Source organism: Elgaria multicarinata, chromosome 1 (assembly GCF_023053635.1).
Source record: "Elgaria multicarinata webbii isolate HBS135686 ecotype San Diego chromosome 1, rElgMul1.1.pri, whole genome shotgun sequence".
NCBI lineage: Eukaryota > Metazoa > Chordata > Lepidosauria > Squamata > Anguidae > Elgaria > Elgaria multicarinata.
In genome coordinates, this window is record NC_086171.1 from 45,814,421 (window position 1) to 45,831,342 (window position 16,922).

At 44.6% G+C, this 16,922-nt stretch overlaps 1 protein-coding gene across 1 annotated transcript; it reads right to left on the reverse strand.

Moving 5' to 3' along the window:
* Nucleotides 1–2,795: 2,795 nt before the first annotated feature.
* On the reverse strand, nt 2,796–11,448 carry C1QL3 (complement C1q like 3). The gene is made up of 2 exons (XM_063147602.1): nt 10,840–11,448; nt 2,796–3,427 (listed from the first exon to the last, which is right to left on the reverse strand). The coding sequence occupies exons 1-2, from the start codon at nt 11,425–11,427 to the stop codon at nt 3,248–3,250; spliced, it is 768 nt and encodes a 255-aa protein (XP_063003672.1). The 5' UTR covers nt 11,428–11,448; the 3' UTR covers nt 2,796–3,247.
* Nucleotides 11,449–16,922: the final 5,474 nt, after the last annotated feature.

The following is a 16,922-nucleotide window of genomic DNA, read 5'->3' on the forward strand; positions in this document are numbered from 1 at the left end:
TGATATAAGAAAAATAGGCTTAAAATAAACATTTTTCCACATTTGACAAAGTCTCCTTTTGCATAATTTTATCTAATAATATACATATATTACATAATCCCATTATTTATTCAGCAATCTGGCACTCTGAAGATCTCCTTGCATTGGACTAATGGTGAAACAAATCATATCATATTAGTTTAGCACCCTTGCTGTGCAATCCTACACATGTCTACTCAGATGTAAATCCTATTGAGGTCAATGGCACTCATTCTCAGGTAAATGAGTATAAGGCCGTTTCTACACCTGCCTTTTTTCCAGGGATCATCGCTGTGCATCCAAATGACACACGGGATACCGGGAGCAGGCAGGGGCGATCCCTCCATTTTCCTGGGATAATCCTTAGGTGCAGAAAGGGCCTAAGATGGCATTTTAGTATTCTCATAACATGCCAGGTAATGGTTCCAGGTAGTGAAGCTTTTAAATATATAAAATGTTAACACTTAATATAAAAAATAGAAACAAGCTAGAAATGTATATACAACATTTGTTGCTTCAGCACACTCATTCCAGCCTGACTTAAAGTAATCCATTAAAAAAAATGGTGTTCAAGTTGTCTTGATAATTAATTTATCTGACAATAGGGGTGCAAGAGCCATTATTAAATGGTGAGCTGGATCCAGAATTAGGCACATGCAACTGGGCTGATGAAAGCAGACTTCCATGCCATTGCCTTTTTATGGCAACTGCTCCAGCACCTTGAAAAAGCTACAAAGAGGGTTCGAATGGGGTGAACTCTGCTGCAGATCCCTAAAAATTGGACAGAAGTACTTTCCATGAGTGAAGCCCTTCCATCCATAGAAGGCAAGTCCTGAATCCAACCTAGCGTAACAAATAGTATTCCAGACTTAGATATTGCAGAATTCAGCTATGGACTCATATATGCATATCATGTTGCACTGTGGTTCCACACCTGTGAGAGTAGACTAACCCTGGCCAAATTTACAGGATTATTGCAGGAATAATAACAGAAGGAATGAAAAACATTCTGCCCATGCTGAATGCAGAGAGTTTCAGCTATCGGGCAGTATAGAAATGTAAAAAATAAATCTGATTATGGTGCTTGAATGACATTTTTCTGATGATGCTGTGGAGCAGTTTATTAGCATAATCCATCCTAAACATATGCTGGAACAGCCTGTTCTACAGTTAGGGTGTAAAAATTGTTTACTGATGCTTTAAAATAGGCAGATACCAACATTCTATCTGTCACATTTTAGCATGACCCTATACACTGTTTTATGGGAATAAGTCCCATTGAACTCACTGAGGCTTAGCTCTGTGTAGACATGCATAGGATTGCACTGTAAGACACACACACTCACACCCTTCATATATATGCACCATTGCTGCATGACAGCTGCTTCCTAGAAGTGCTAAACAATGTGGAATCAGTGTGTGCAAATATCACAACCATATGGGCAAGTCTGATTGGGTGGGCCTTTCCTAATGTGATTGGCATCCTGCTGAAAAGGAAGGTGCTGACTGGGTGAGAAAACCCTTGCAATCAGCTATCGGTTGAATTTATCTACATACTGCAAGTCCTTTGGAAAGCACCACAGGGAGAAGCTTCCATACAGTTGTAGCTATGTGCAGATGGAGCTCAACGAATCAAGCACAGGGTGAGAATGCAGATAAGATCACTCAAACGTTGATCAATGTCATTGAGGTCTATGGAGCAAGGTAAGTGGGCTACATTTGCCAACATGTTAGGGCAGGAAGAAGTAAAACCTGCTTTCCCCTACCGTAACCACTAAGAAACTGATCACAATGGTTGGGTTGAACCCTACCAAAATGATCCTCCTGAGTATCCACTTTTACTATTTTTCCGTATAGGTCAATGGCTCTCATTCACTCCTGTGGAAAGAAGTGTTGCAGTTGTAGATATTTATAGTGAGGACAAAACATGTACATGACACTAGGGGTGGGGGTTACAAAGGAATGTTCTCTATGTTTGTACATTTAGCCAGAAGGGGAGGGGATCATATTCCTAATGATATTCCTACAAGCTGTGCTTGTAGTATCCCTAATATCAGGATACAGTATTTTTTATTTAATGTATTTTCACAGAACTTTACTGTTCCATGTTTTTCTCTCAAACATAGGCCTAATTTACACCAAGCCGGATATTGCACTATGAAAGCGGTATATAAAAGGCAGGATCCACACCAAGTAGGATTTAGCACAATGAACGTGGTATGAAAGCAGTATATGGTATGTGTCAATGGGCCCTAACAGTTGTCAGTGCACTTCAATACCGCTATAAAGCAGTAGTGTGGCTCTTGCCTTTTATATACCTCTTTCATAGTGCAATATCCTGCTTGGAGTAGATTTAGACCATTAATTCAGAGCACTGCATACACTTCGATGAGCATGTGGCCTCCTTGCTTGTGCAGAGTGCTTATGCAGACTGCCCATTCACATCAGTGGAGAGAGAATATTGGCATGTACAAACGAATACACATGGATTTTTCTTCTGCTGCTAAAATGAATGTGACACCCCTTCTGGGGGTTGGAACTTTGTGTACACTGGAGCTCCTATCCCAGTAAGAAATCACTGAATTCGAGCATAGCGGAAATCTGAAAACTAGACACAACTATGCTGCAGGTAATAATCTGATGTTTCGTTTATATACAGTAAAATTAGATCTAAGGCTTGAAGCGGGTTAATTTCTATTTCTAGGTAGTAATGGAATACAAGGAATAGGCAAATAATTCCTTTGGAGGGAATAACCAAAATTTAGTTACATCTTCCTTTTATTGTAAAATCATTCCTCACCACATAGTATGAGTTCGCTCCACACGCATCATAGTTAGCAGGTAAGTCACAAGTACCAAAGCTGATGGATAAAAGCAGCAAGATCATAGCACACCAAAAGTATCATATATGCTGAAGAAATTATTCAGTGCCTTAAGGTTTGTTTGTTTTTCTCTCTATAAAAGTTGTGATCTATATAGGACTTCATTCACATGGACACTAACAACAAGGAGTATTTTGCTTTGGCGATAGTGGATCGCACATCTGTTTAGCTTGCTCTATATTTTGTTTTAACACTCTTTCTTGGGTTGTACAGATGTGAGTCAGGTAGCATTTGACCCCATTACTGAGGTGTCCACAGGCCAGTATCCTCTGGGATTCTTGATTCATTGATTTTTGCCACGTGAATCCATCACTTAGAAGAATGTGATTTAGTTTTTGACTTCATTATCAGTCAGCATAAATTATAAATCCAGAAAATGTGCTGTATTTGTTGTTGTTTCCTCCATGTGCTTTTCCTCCATCTAATTTTATGTAGACTTCATCTCCTGGCTCCAAATGTAGAACTACACTGTTACTGGCGTAATCGTAGTTTTGATCCGCATCCTGCGCGATTGCACTGGCTCGCACCTGAATAAAACAAATGCATAAAAATACTTGATTTACAATTTTAATACTTGTAACCACCATGGAATGAAACTGCATGTGTAGTAGCATGTTCTACTGCCCATCATGACTACATTCTTCTACAACTGTGGTCACTAACATAACACACAATATTAGCCGACTCAGCTGTAGCAAAACATTTATACTTAAGTCACCAACCATTAGCTTGTTTGTTTGACTACTACAAAACTACTTCGCCCATTCTTCAGCATGTAATCCTAAATCCACTGAAAACTTTCTTCTAAGTAATAACTTGACCCACTATTGAACATAAGAACGTAAGTGCCATGCTGGATCAGACCGAGGGTCCATCTAGTCCAGCACTCTGTTCACACAGTGGTTAACCAGCTGTCAACCAGGGACCAACAAGCAGAACATTGTGCAACAGCACCCTCCCACCTATGTTCCCCAGCAACTGGTGCACACAGGCTTACTGTCTCAGATACTGGAGGAAGCACATAACCATCAGGACTAGCAGACATTGATAGCCGCCTCCTCAGATCCCATATCATTTATATCCCACCTCAGAAGCTCAGAGTGGCATGCATAGGAGCTATTCCATCTTATTCTCACATGTTAGGCTGAGAGGTCCAAAGTCACCCAGTGAACTATAATGCTGAGCAGGGATTCAAAATCACTACTCCACAATCCATCAGTAGCCACTTCACCAAACTGCTACTCTGTACTTAGGCCACAATTCAAAGAACTGTGAAACTAGTTCCATAAGACCAAGAAAGCTTCAGATTTGTTTTCCTTGAACTGTAGTTCCTACGATGCATGATAAACAAAGGGGAGTGTTCAAAAGCAGCTTGTGATATGACAGGTGAACAAGCCACTGGGCTAGCACAAGCCCACAGCATAAGCCAAAGTGGGGATGGGGGAAAACAGGGCCACAATCTTGATTTCAATCCAGATTCTTACATACATACATACACACACACACACACACACACACACACACACACAAACACACACACACTAACATTGTACTTGACTCCTATTGGTTTAGGATCAAAATCAGGTCTGTTTTGAGATAAGGATATGAGGTGATTATAGAAGTTTGGAGAGCAGATAAGCATATAATAAGACAATCCCTTGATGCCTTGGCTTTTGAATCAGTGAACTTTGGTTTTCATTATACCTGAAAGTACTACATATTGAATTTGATATAATTAACGAACTGTCCTCGGAATCCTGACACAATCTTGCTCTTAGTCCAACATACGATCAAACTAGATGTGCACATAGTCCCGCTTAATAGAATATAATCATTTATATGCAGTTTGGCTCCACAGATAAAATATTTAACCTTTTATTTGTACACAATTAATGTTATTACAACATATCATCTGCTTTTGTTGCCTGTTTTTTATTCCAGCACAGCTATACAGAGCTGTTAATGATTTAGTGGTTTTGCAAACCTGAACTAAGAAATAATGCATGACTTGGCATACAATCTACTGGATTTTTTTTTTTATCTTTTCAGAATTGGAAAAAAGCACAATAAGTCAAAAAAATATGTCCATGAATGCCTTTCAAGGGTATAAATGATAGGTTTTCAAATTAATTTTTCATGAGATATGATCCCACATTAATACAGAAATGTTAACAATGGATAAGACTTTTCACCATGCTAGATCTCATAGGGTATTATGAAGCTTAGAAACCACAGAAGCAGGAGAAACCTCTTCTTCTGCATCATATAGCAAGGTTCAGAACGGCTTAAAAGATTTGTAATTGCTGAACAAATGTTCTAATTTAAGCAGACATACTGTATAACAATATCCTGGGCTGCCCTACATTGGATTCATTGCTTCAAATATATTACATTGTTTATTGAAGTGATTTGTCCTGACCACTCTTTAAGCAATAACTATCAAATAGTCTATTTCCTAAGGATTAATGAGCAACTGGAAGCAGCTGATGGCCTCAGACATTAGCACCAGAAATATTCATCCTTAGGATCTATCCTGTTCTGTGATCATCACTGATATTACAGATAGCAAAGAGAAAGAAGACATTCTTGGGTTTGTTTGATCATTATAGCATGAGTCAAAGTGAATTGATGATCAAATTTTATTAAATATTACTGCTTAAATTACTGCTTGAATTCCATTCACGCTGTATTTAAATGCTACATACTGAATTCTGTAACATTTTATGTTACAACTGCCTAACCCCGCCCCACCCCGCCACCCCAGCCACAAAGTGGCATGAACTCTATTGGGCTACTGGCTTTAGCATTAAATGTACTTCATAGATCATTGTGAACACTATATAAGGATAGTGGACACATTCCATGGTAATGGACATGGCTCTAAAAGAATCAAGATTTATTGATTGAGCTCCAAAAGATACCTTGCAGATTGCAGTCATTTTGTGTACAGCTACAATGCCTTGAGTCTGCATTAACCTCAATCCCATACTCAATGTGCTACCTTTATGGTCTCTCTACCTCTTTTGTTGTTGTTGGTAGCCAATGTAATTTCTTTTTAAAGCCTACAAGGACAGTCTCAGAAGAATCCTAAGTGTGTTGCTGTAGATGTTAAAGGTGTCTCAAAATTAAAACAATTAATGTGGTGTACATTACGTAAGTTTCATGATTGCTCACCTCACTGAGCAATAGAGGTGCACAGGGATATTAAAACTGCAAACAAACCAATTATGTTATAGTCTCAGCACTTCTATATTTAAGCTAACTATTAAGGAAGGCAATGTGTTACATGGGAGTTCTTGAGATATTCAATATATGTTGCACTTGAATGATCTTTTTTGTTTCTGTGTAAGTCATGTACACTTCCAGCACTGATGTTTTCCTTCATTGCAGTGCTGAATCTGTAATACTTTGCTCTCTTCAAAAGGTAATTTGTCCACCCCCAAGAATTTGTATTGAAAACTCTACTCACAATTCATTAGGTATCAACTTTATAAGATCAAATCAGTCTCCCCTCCAAACATCAATGCATTAACGCTACCCACTAATATAAAAAATTGGCATACGGATTTCTTATGTCTGCATAAATATAAACTGAGTTCAGTATTGCATGATCAATATTTGTCTGCTATGTTTGTATAGTGACTAAATTAAGCAATTTATAAATGTCTGGGATTATGTACTTAGTCTATCTTCAGGCTTATTTTAATATTTATGATCATAAAAATATGCCATGTACTGTACTGTGTTCTATTTTTATTTCCACCTAGGGTTAAAGAAAAATAATGGTTTTTAATAACCAAAATTGTTTAAACGTTTTGTATTTGTAAACCAGATAGAAGTACATGTGAGATATGGAAACCGATTGTGCTGTATTTAATGTTTAACAATGTGGTCTCATCTTTAAAGGCTGTATTTATGTTAGAGGCATTTGCTAATTTGATTAATTACTACTGATGTCCTCATAATTTCATTTTTACAGTACTTGTGAGAAACCATAAACAAAAGGTTAAGTGGCATATCAGATTAATTTACCAGCCTTTGATGCTCCCATCTGTGATCCTGCGTTCAACACAAAGCTGGAGTGACTGAAAAGAACTCTCATCTGGTTACGGTACACTGGTATTCCCCCAGTACCAGTGTCCAGCAATTTCAGCTTCATTATTCTGCCTTTCAGGGGGGAGGGAATCCCTTCAATCTCAAGTACTTTATTCAGCTAAGGAATCCTATATTGCAGCTTCTGTGAAACCCCTGCCAGACTACAGCAAACCGTGGTCACCATGCTACCTATGATAGAAGTTCATAAATAAAAAGCAAATATTAAACATAATATTCTTGGGGAGACTCTGTAAACCTGAAAGCAGCAATCAGCAAACTCCCAGGTAAGATACAGTGTCATTTTTGTTTTCTATATAGCACCTAGGACTCTGTTGGCATAAAATAAACGTTTTCTAGTAAACTCTGGAATTCTTTCTGACATCTTATTTATTTTGATTTCTAGTCTTACACGTGACGTTTGACAAATATTACTTTTTGATTCCCACTGTTATGGAATTAAATATTTATATGTTATTGTGCATGTGTCTTTAAGGTTTGTTGTATTATATTGTATTTTTATCCATGAGCTCTCTGCTGGACTTTTGCATTAACTAAGCCCATCTAGACACAAATTCTAATTTTTCTTATCCTATCCAATTATCAATCTTGCTTATACAGACAATAATGAATGCAAACAATTATATAGATGTGCTAACTACATGTATATCTGAAGACCAGATCCCTGGGGGACACTTAACAGTCAGAGGAGGCAAGCAAATGTAGCACCAGTTAAAGTAATTAAAATGGATGATTCCTATGCCTTTCATCCTGTGGAATGTGGTGTTTGGCCTAGAGAAGAATTGCAGGGGGAAGAGGAAAGAATGGTTCAAATAGGTTTGTTTTAGTTTTGTCTCTTTGCCAACAATCGGGAAGGAAAGCAATGCTTTTTGGGGAAAATAGTGTGGTAAGAAAGGAGTATCACAACCCCCTCCTTAACAAAACTTTATTCTTGAGTGAATATGGATAGAATCTATTTGTTTATCCATTGATATCATTGCAGGATACTATTTTTAGTCTGCAATCCTGTGCAGTTACCTGGGAGTAAGCCCCATTGTATACTATGGGGCTTACTTCTGAGTAAACATCCGAACGATTGTGTTGCATATGTACTGGCATAAATCTGGGCTTGGTTTGTAGTTATAGTAGTGGTAGTTTATTGATTTATTACATCTCCATACTGCCCAATAGTCAAAGCTCTCTGGGCAGTTCACAAATCCTTTCGACGCATCTCTAAGCAACCTCTTTCCCCTCCCATAACAATCGTTGCTTGCCATTCCCTTCACTTTCTCCATACTTATTCTAGCCATCCACATGCGCGCGCGCACACACACACACACACACACCAGCTGCTTTTTATGTTGGGTTCTAAAAGGGGTTTTTTTAACTTCTGAGTTGACATGCACAGGACTGCACTGGAGCAACACACGCCTTAGTCAAAATTAAACCCCATGGAGTTTACTCCCAGGCCGCCATCCATGGGCTTACAGCTTTAGAAGAGTCCCCAGGCCTCGAAATGGAACTTTCTTCCGAGGAAAGTTTGGGATTGACACGTCAAAAGTTTTCTTCTAGTCATGCGGAAGCCGTCCCTCCTCCTCCTTCACCCAGTGTCCTCCGCCTTTTCTTTTCCAGATTACGGCCTCTCCCTCCATGAGGCAGGCCCTTAGTAAAAGCCCGCACTCTTCCCAACTTTAGCGATGCGCTGTGGCTGCTACTACCACCACACAGGCCACAGTGGTGGAGCAAGCAGCGGCCGCTTTAAGGAAGGAAAGCCGGGCTTTCGCGTTGAGTTGTCTGGGCTCCATCGACCCCGCCAGGACTTTCTCTTGACGCGCCTTGGATATCTATAGATATCTACTAACTTTAGCGGCGCGTCGTGCAAAAGACCTGCCCGCCCAGGCCCTCTTGGTTTTCTCCTTGCCCCTTACAACCCGGGCAGCAATATCCACAAAGCGAGCAAGGGGGATGTTTGTTTTTTAACCCCCTAAAGTGACTGACTGCTAATCTTCCCGTGGCGCGTCAATTCGGTTACAAACGCTGCTTGTGGCCACTCACTCGCTGTGACTTCGGGGAAGAAGGGAAAGGAGGAGGGGCGGTTATAAACAGACCCAATTAAAAGAGGCTCTTCTCCTTCAGAAGTTTACTACCGCTAGGAGCTCCTTCCACCCTCCTCCCCCGCCCTTGGGAGGAAGCGGCGCAAGAACCTGGGGTGGATTAATACAGAGCGACTTCACACCTCGGACTGGCTTAGTTGAAATAACTAAAGAGTGGGGGAGAGTGGGTTGCTCATCTATCTTAACGAGGCCACCCCACCTGTCCTGCAGTGGAGGCTGGTGGCTCCTTTTTCGGTGGGGTTGTGTGATTCCATTTTGGGCTTTAGTCAGAACTCTAAAAGAGCTATCCAAGTTTTGGACCCAACCCCCAAAATGAGTTTTCAGCACCTAGGATAGCTCCTTTAGAGTTCTGACTGGTTTTGAATGAAACGGATTCACAGCCCCACCGAAATCGGAGCCACCAGCTTCCACTGCTGTCATGGACTCTTAGCCCTAGTTCCAGATTTTCTCGCTTTCCTAAACGTATCTTTTCCATGAGATGGTGGGTCGCCTATTCCCTAGGTCAGACCCCCCCCCCCTCTTCCCCGTCCCCAATTCACCTTTCGTAGGCACGATTTGTCTCTTTTCTAAGACTGAGCCGCCTCTTCTAGCGCGCCGTTCACACGCCATAGAGGACTTGGGTGCTCGTTCCACGCTCCAGCACTACCCCCAAACCTCTTTCCTGGGGCTCACCACGTCTCATTTATCTCTTCTCTACTTTCACTTTCCCCGCTATTCACTCCGTGTTGTTCTTTTCCACCCGGGGGGAGGGAGAGCAAAACACCAAGAACAATCACCCACATTCCGCGTGAATTAATTCTGGATTAATCCTGTGCGCAAAAGTCCTCCACTTCCTTCAGAAGCAACATACACGGAAAGGGAGAAGAAAAGGCCATTTTGGGCAACTCTGGCCACAGTGACGGGGGCATGAACAAGTGGTTCAAGGGGTCACTAATGCAACTTAACATCGCGAGTAGACGGCAAGCCTTACTCCGCACTGCACACAGCAAAGGCGATGTAAGCAGCCAAATACTGCAACCTGTAACTGTTCCCCGGTCTTTACCCCGACCCCGAATTCCCGCTCTGTTGCTGCCTCCTGAGATACCCACAGCTCCTTCTCGATCTGTTGCCAGATTAAACCACAGAACCTACCAACAATTCCCGGTTTTGTCCATCCTACCCTCACTTCTTTACCACGGTCGGACCGAACATGTGAGGAAATAAAGAGGCAGTGCCTTAGAGCATGTGTAGAGTACCTTGTCTTCACCACTAACGGTTCTTAAACAAGCCAGATGGCGTCCAAGGGATCCCTGAACATCGCTCACTGGGCATTCTTCCACCCCCGTATCCTTCGAGACTCCCCCCGCCCCATGCTTTTCTGCCCGCTGTCCCTTCCAAGCGGCGCCCCGCTCAGTTCCGCTTAATTTCATTGGTGTGTTCGGGTTGCCATCTATTCCCGGCGGCACCACCGGCAGAAATTCAACAAGCGAAGCTTGATACGGTTGAATCTCTGCCGGCTGCGCAGCGATCCAAAGGCACGGAGAGTTGTGGCGGGAACCACGCACGAGACGGGCCACAAAAGGGGGAAACCCTCTCGGGGGCGCCCCGCGCTCTCCTGGCCTAGAGAGCAGCGGCGGCGGTGGGCGGCGAGCGGCGGCCAAAGCGCGGAGAGGCCCAGCCGTTTCCCGCGCGCGCCTTCTCCCGGGCTCTCCCCCTCCCCACCCCCGCCGGCGGCGTCTCTCCCTGGGCCCCACCTGGTTGTTCTTGCAGAGGTCAGCCCACATGCTGGTGCCGTCGCCGCCGCGCATGAGCACGTGGTAGGTGAAGAAGTAGATGCCGGGGATGGAGCAGGTGAACTTGCCCGTCGTGGGATCGTAGTGGTTGCCCAGGTTGGTGACGACGTCGTCGAACTTGAGCACCTCGTAGCCCTCGTGCTGCCGCTTGAGGCCCGCGTAGAAGGCGATCTTGGGCACGGTGCTGTACGTGGCGGCGCTGATGGCCCCGGCCGCGTTCAGGCCTGGCGCCCCGGGCGGGCCCGGCAGTCCTTGCCGCCCGGGCTCGCCTTTTTCTCCCGGCGGGCCTATGGGCCCCGGCGGCCCGGGCTCCCCCGGGGGCCCGCGCGGCCCGGCCTTGCCCGGCCGCCCGGCCTCGCCCTTGGGGCCCTGGATGAAGGTGGGCAGGGACTGCATGAGGCCCCGGTCGGGCGTGGCCGCCGTGCTGGGCGCCTTGGTGCCGCCGTACGGGTCGCAGACCATGCGGCAGGTGCCCAGCATCTCGTAGTGGGCCGACGTGCCGGCCGAGCTGACCAGCACCGGGATGAGGATGACCAGCAGCAGGACCATGACCACCCCCAGCGCGCCGGCCGCGATCAGCCGGCGCCTGCTGCCCACCAGGCGGCTCAGCGCAGGGCGATCCTCTTGCCTGCTTTTGGACAAAATCTTGATGGCGGGACGGGCACCTCCTCGAGCCGAAATCACCGCGGGGCAGCCTCCCCGCGTCCCTCGGGGCTTCTCGCCCTCTTCCTCCCGGCGGCGGGGAGGGGCGCACGCCAAGGCGTCCTTCGCCAGTTCCCAGCGGCCGACAAGTCCCGAGCGCGCCGCCTCGCTCGGCTGCTCGGCTGCCCGGCCTCTCCGTCTGGGGCACCTGTGGCTACCGCCGCCGCTACCCTGGAGAGGAGCCGCTCACACTTTTATGCAGCTGCTGGCGATCGACTTTTTTTTTTCCGCCTGTGCCAGCTCGAATCAACTTCCCTTTCTGCTCCTCCCGATCGCCTCTCGCTGCCTTCCCGCGGGGTTTTCCCCCCCCTCTCTCGCCTTTTTTTTTCTTCACCCCTTTTTTTCACTCATTCATTCTTAGGCTTCTGCAGCGACACCAACTCTCCGAGGGCAGCAGGGGGAAAGCGGGAGCACGGGAGATTCCGGCTGGTACCACTGAGAGAGAGAGAGAGAACGAGACTCCTCTTCAGTCTTGGCTGGCTCGTTCGCTAGAGCTACCGGGGCCCCGCGAAGCACCGCTCACTGGAGCTGAACACAGGCGTCGAGCGCACGCCACCGCTTGCTACGACAAGAGGAGGATAGCAAAGGCGCCGGAGTAATTTATAAGCACCCAAAAGCGCAGGGGAAAGGGGAGCTGCCTTGGCATCTCATCCCAGCATCTGCTCAGCTCGTCCCACTCATGGAGAGTTTGGCATCTCACTGACAAGTGTGGGGAAATGTTTTCCTCCCCTCTTTCTCCCTCTCCCTTTCTCTCTCCCCTCCCCACCGCTTTCTATCTTTTTTTCCACGCACTGAGCGATGAAATCGTGAGCCTTTCCCTTGCTGAGCCCTGAGTGATGACAGCTTTCTTGCTGGAGCAGATCAAGGAAAGGGTGGGGTGGGGGGTTGGTTAGAGAGAGATCTACTTAGCACCTTTTGGATAACCTTCCGATCACTGATCCAGAATGTAAAGGTCAAGCCTGCTTCTCGTTTAATGGTTCTCCCCCAGCGGCCTCCGCCTGTCATGTGAAATATCCCTTTGCATACACTGGCAGGGTATTACTGTTCACCCCAGCGAAAGCCATTTGGAAAAGCACCCATACCATCAATGGAGATTTAAAACCTCTCTCCAGGTTTTAAATCTCTGCTGAATCGAACTAAAACACATGACCTTAGACGCATGGGAAAATCTCAGTCCCTGCCCTCTGTTTTTCTGGAAATCACATGCTGAGAATAAGATGGCAGTGGGCTACAGAGGGCTTTTCTCTGCCATTTGGGCCAAATGCTGTAAATTTGCAGCAGTGAGCAAAAGAGCGCCCACTGCTTTACATAAGTGCCCCCTTGGAATATGTCGATTAGGCGAAGAGTCACTCCAACAGTAGGTTTTTCCTGGTAGAAGATGTATGTTAAAGACAAGAAGTTTCTGTGCCAAGTCTGAGTGCATATTTTTTCCCCAAAACAGTGGTTCCTTCATAGACTCCTCTTTCCTTAAACAGCCTTCTGTTTACTTACACGCGCACACACCACATTAGTGGTGGAGATGAATGTCATTCTCTTGCAAGGTGAGCAAGCCATCTGACTTCTGTAATTTGAGCAGTAGTCCTCCAAAGCAGATATTCAGCAAGTGCCACTTCTTCGAAATACAAGGCAGAGCAAGGCTGCATTAAACAAATAGCCTGAATTGATTCTTAAATCACACTTCTGCATTCAGGAGCAATTGGACGTCAATCAAACGTGGGTGACATTTGCCTGTCAATACAGGGATGATGGCTTGGAAAGAGTGTGACTTATTATGTGCGGGGCAAGAATCTGAAATGAGCCGAAGCAACGAATAAGGAAATGGCCAAATAACATCAGCCCCTGTGTTGATCAGTAAGCGGTGATCTTGTCTGAGGTTTGCACCGCAGGAATCTCTTCTTTAGAACTCCTCTCTCTGGACTCCCCTTTCTTTCTTTTCTGTTGCAAAACACAATAAGGTCAAAGAGGCAGACAGCGGGGAAACAAAGATCCATCGATTCTCCCTTTTAAGTAGAAATGTCAGCAGCTCCTTGCATTCTTCCCTAAGAGAATCAAAAGGCAAAGAGAGTGTGGCCACGCTATGCCACAGAGATGGGCTGACCCAACTCCTTATCTCTTCTGCAGGCTGCTGATAAAAGAAGAAGTCTCAGCTTCTTGCACTTGTAAATATTCCCACCACCACCCTTTTCCTGATTTTTGTCAGAGTTCAACCTTTAATAAAGTTGTTATCTCTTGACGACACAATCCAGTTGCCAGATCCGCTTGCTTCAAGCTCCCATGCCATCCTGTGAAAGACATTTGGGGGGGCTTGTTTACGCTACACTGAGTTCTCCCAAAGGAAAGGATTCACAAATATGATTTTAGTCTTTGTAAGGGGGAAAGAAATTTGAGAAGTCAAACATGCATTCCATTTTCTGTTCTCCTCACACAAACATCAAGTTTCCATATTGCCATAGTTTCCTATAAAACTCCACTTAAGTGCTGTGTACTACTAGCAAACTCATTCTGCAAATGTAGCCACCACTCACAGGCTTGGGGGAACGTCAAGTTTTGCAGAAATAGATACAATTTTTACAGAGATGGGAGGACATAAGGGGTACCCCCTCTCCCAAAATAACTCATTGAGGACTGACAGAATATTGACTCACCGCTGAGGATAAAATAATAATAATAGAAAAGTGGGGGTGGGGGTGGGGGGCATGGAATGGAATGTCATGGAAATGGGTATTCCTGGCTGACTACAGCCCTGAACATTTTGGTCTCCAAGCCATCAACATGAAGCCAGTTAACTTGATAAAATGTGTACCTGATTTTGGTAGCTTCATCAAGAGCATGAGCATTGCATTCTAGCGTGTAATTTGGGGATTCCAGGATTAATGCAAAGGCCTGAGAGCTGCCAGATGATGAGCCACTTGGCACATGGAAAGAAGATACGCAAGTCTAGTCATGTGCAAAGCCAGCAGCACTGACCTATCATTGCCTCATTCCAAAAGATCAGAACATGTGCTGCCAAAAATTGGATGCTGTCATAACAACGTGTGCCTCTGCTCAGTGGAGCTGCGAGGGCTGAAGGGGCTGAAGTTCAGGGCCCTGTAACCCTGCACCCCACAATGATCATCCAGAGTGGCAGGTAATGGGGGGGGGGTAGTGGCAAACAAGCCCAGTGTCAGCACCAGTGTCATGGGCATACTGGGGCCAACCAAGCTGATGCTGGTCACTGAACATCCTTCCTTTTAAAAACATGTTTTAGTCAGGTGACAGACCACCAGGCATATAGGTGGTTACAGATGCTCATTTAAAAAAAAAGATGATTAAAAAGTCATTATTATTTTTTGCACAATCCTTTTCTACAACAAAATGGGGCTTATTCCTAAATAAATGTGTTTAGTGTATCAGGGAAGCGGAAGCAAACACCATTTTATTCCTGTAGTCATGATGACTTAAGTGAGTTTACTGTGCAAAACTATACATGTTCAGTTTTTTTTAATTCACAAATATTTGGGGATTTTTGGTTTGTTGTTTGTTTTAATATGACCTGCTTCACATGAAGCAACAGCCCGCTGTGGCTTAATTTACCCATTAGGGCTTTCGCATCATGCCTGGCGTCTGTGGGTGTGCGGCTTGCTGTGTCATGCGAATCCAGGTAGCAGGGGTTGTTTGAAGGTTGGACAACCTCAAATATCCCATCTCTTGTCTAATCCTCAAGCAATCCTTGCCGATTGGGTTTGCACCACACAGTAAGCTGGGCACCTCTGGATGCCATGCGTGGGCTGTCGTGATGTGTGAATAGGTTAATGGTGAGGAATGTGGAAACGATGGTAAAGCATGGAATAGCAAGAGGGGTGTGTGTGGAACAAAAGACCATTAAGTCTAGGGTCTAAAATTACCCAGCTGCACCACTGCAACAGCTTTGCTACAGAGTATATTTGATGACAACAGGCATCCATGCAATTGTTCTGCTACAGGTACTAGATAAATACTTCCGTTCTTCATTCAGAGCCCTCTTTGAAGCTGACATAGATATAACACTCTTTGCAACCCCCTCTTGCGTTTATCTTCTGATCTGATCTCCACAGCCACCTCCTCCAGTTTTGATATCCGTAATCTTTCCTCTTTATCCTTTGATAAAAGACTTCATTTATTAAGGAATATTTTACATCGCATGTCAGTTCAGGACACTTCTGGTGTGATGATTTCCCTTTCAAAGGCCTTTTGCCTTTTCAACTTCGGCCATGCTATATCAATCAGTATTCAGAGGAACTCAGCATGCATAATAAGAGTTTCTTTGCATACTGGTCTGTGAAGCAGTCAAGGGAAAATGGCCACAAGCCAATTGTTTTAGGAGTGTGTGTTCCTCTTTTAAACAAACTGCACACTTATATTCTCTTCCTCTGTTTTCCTGTTCTACTACTATTGCTTTGATGCAGCTCCTTCTTCTGTTTTTAAATATATTGCATTGTTGATCCCCTATGCTCTGCTCCATATTTACAATAGCATTCTAGCTTTGGGTCCTTTCCCTTCGTCCTCTAAATGTGCAGTTAAAAATAAATAAATGTATTCATATCTAACTTATCCTTATTTCCTTTCAAGTTCTTGCACATTTTTTTAAAGGAAAGAACTAATCTCCCATTTATTCCAGTATGATATTCCAGTGTGAAAACATTGTTTCACAAATGACAAGGGGAACATCTTTAAGATGCTGCCTATGTGCTAACAGGACCCACGGCTAGTTCAGAAGGGAGCTCCGCTGACCTTTTCCATAACAGAGACAAGTGTTTCCACTAATTTCCAGGTTTGCTTTAGGAAGCACAACTTCCTCTTGCACTTATAGTGGGCCCCGTGGGTGCAATGGAATTGAGACACTAGCAGAAACGCTACAGGATACTGCCCGTGGGATAGAAAGGATTACATATATTCTTGCCACTGAGTTGCAACTAGGGCAGAAGATTGGGGCAGGCATTTCCCTCCAATTTCCCCCTCCCAGGGAATGAGTGAACCTGGGATCATGTTGATCCTCAGCTGTCTGTACTGTTTTCAGGCATGGGTTCTGATGATTCTCTGATGTATCCTGGATTGCAGGGTTCTGCTAGAGGCAAGTTCTTAAGCAGGCATCAGATGTCTCAGGAAGTAAAGTGAAAAGAGATCAGCACCATGGAAAGCTCTAAGTGGTGCTGTGGCTGGAAGCCAGATGGGATTGTCTGTATGTTGAAGACTGTGGCCTAAACAGGAAGTTAGCTGCCTTTAAGCTACTTAGCGTCCCCTCTATATTAACTGAGTCTTTGACTCTTAAAGGGGCCTAATCTGTTTTAGCAGCCTTAGGTTGTGGTGATGTGGAAGTGGTTGTG

Bases quoted from the DNA above. Each gene is read 5' to 3' on its own strand.
- C1QL3 (XM_063147602.1), bottom strand. From the start codon at position 11,427: ATGGTCCTGCTGCTGGTCATCCTCATCCCGGTGCTGGTCAGCTCGGCC. The intron at 3,428-10,839 runs GTGGGGCCCAGG...TGTTTTATTCAG, and splicing joins ACCTCTGCAAGAACAACCAG to GTGCGAGCCAGTGCAATCGC.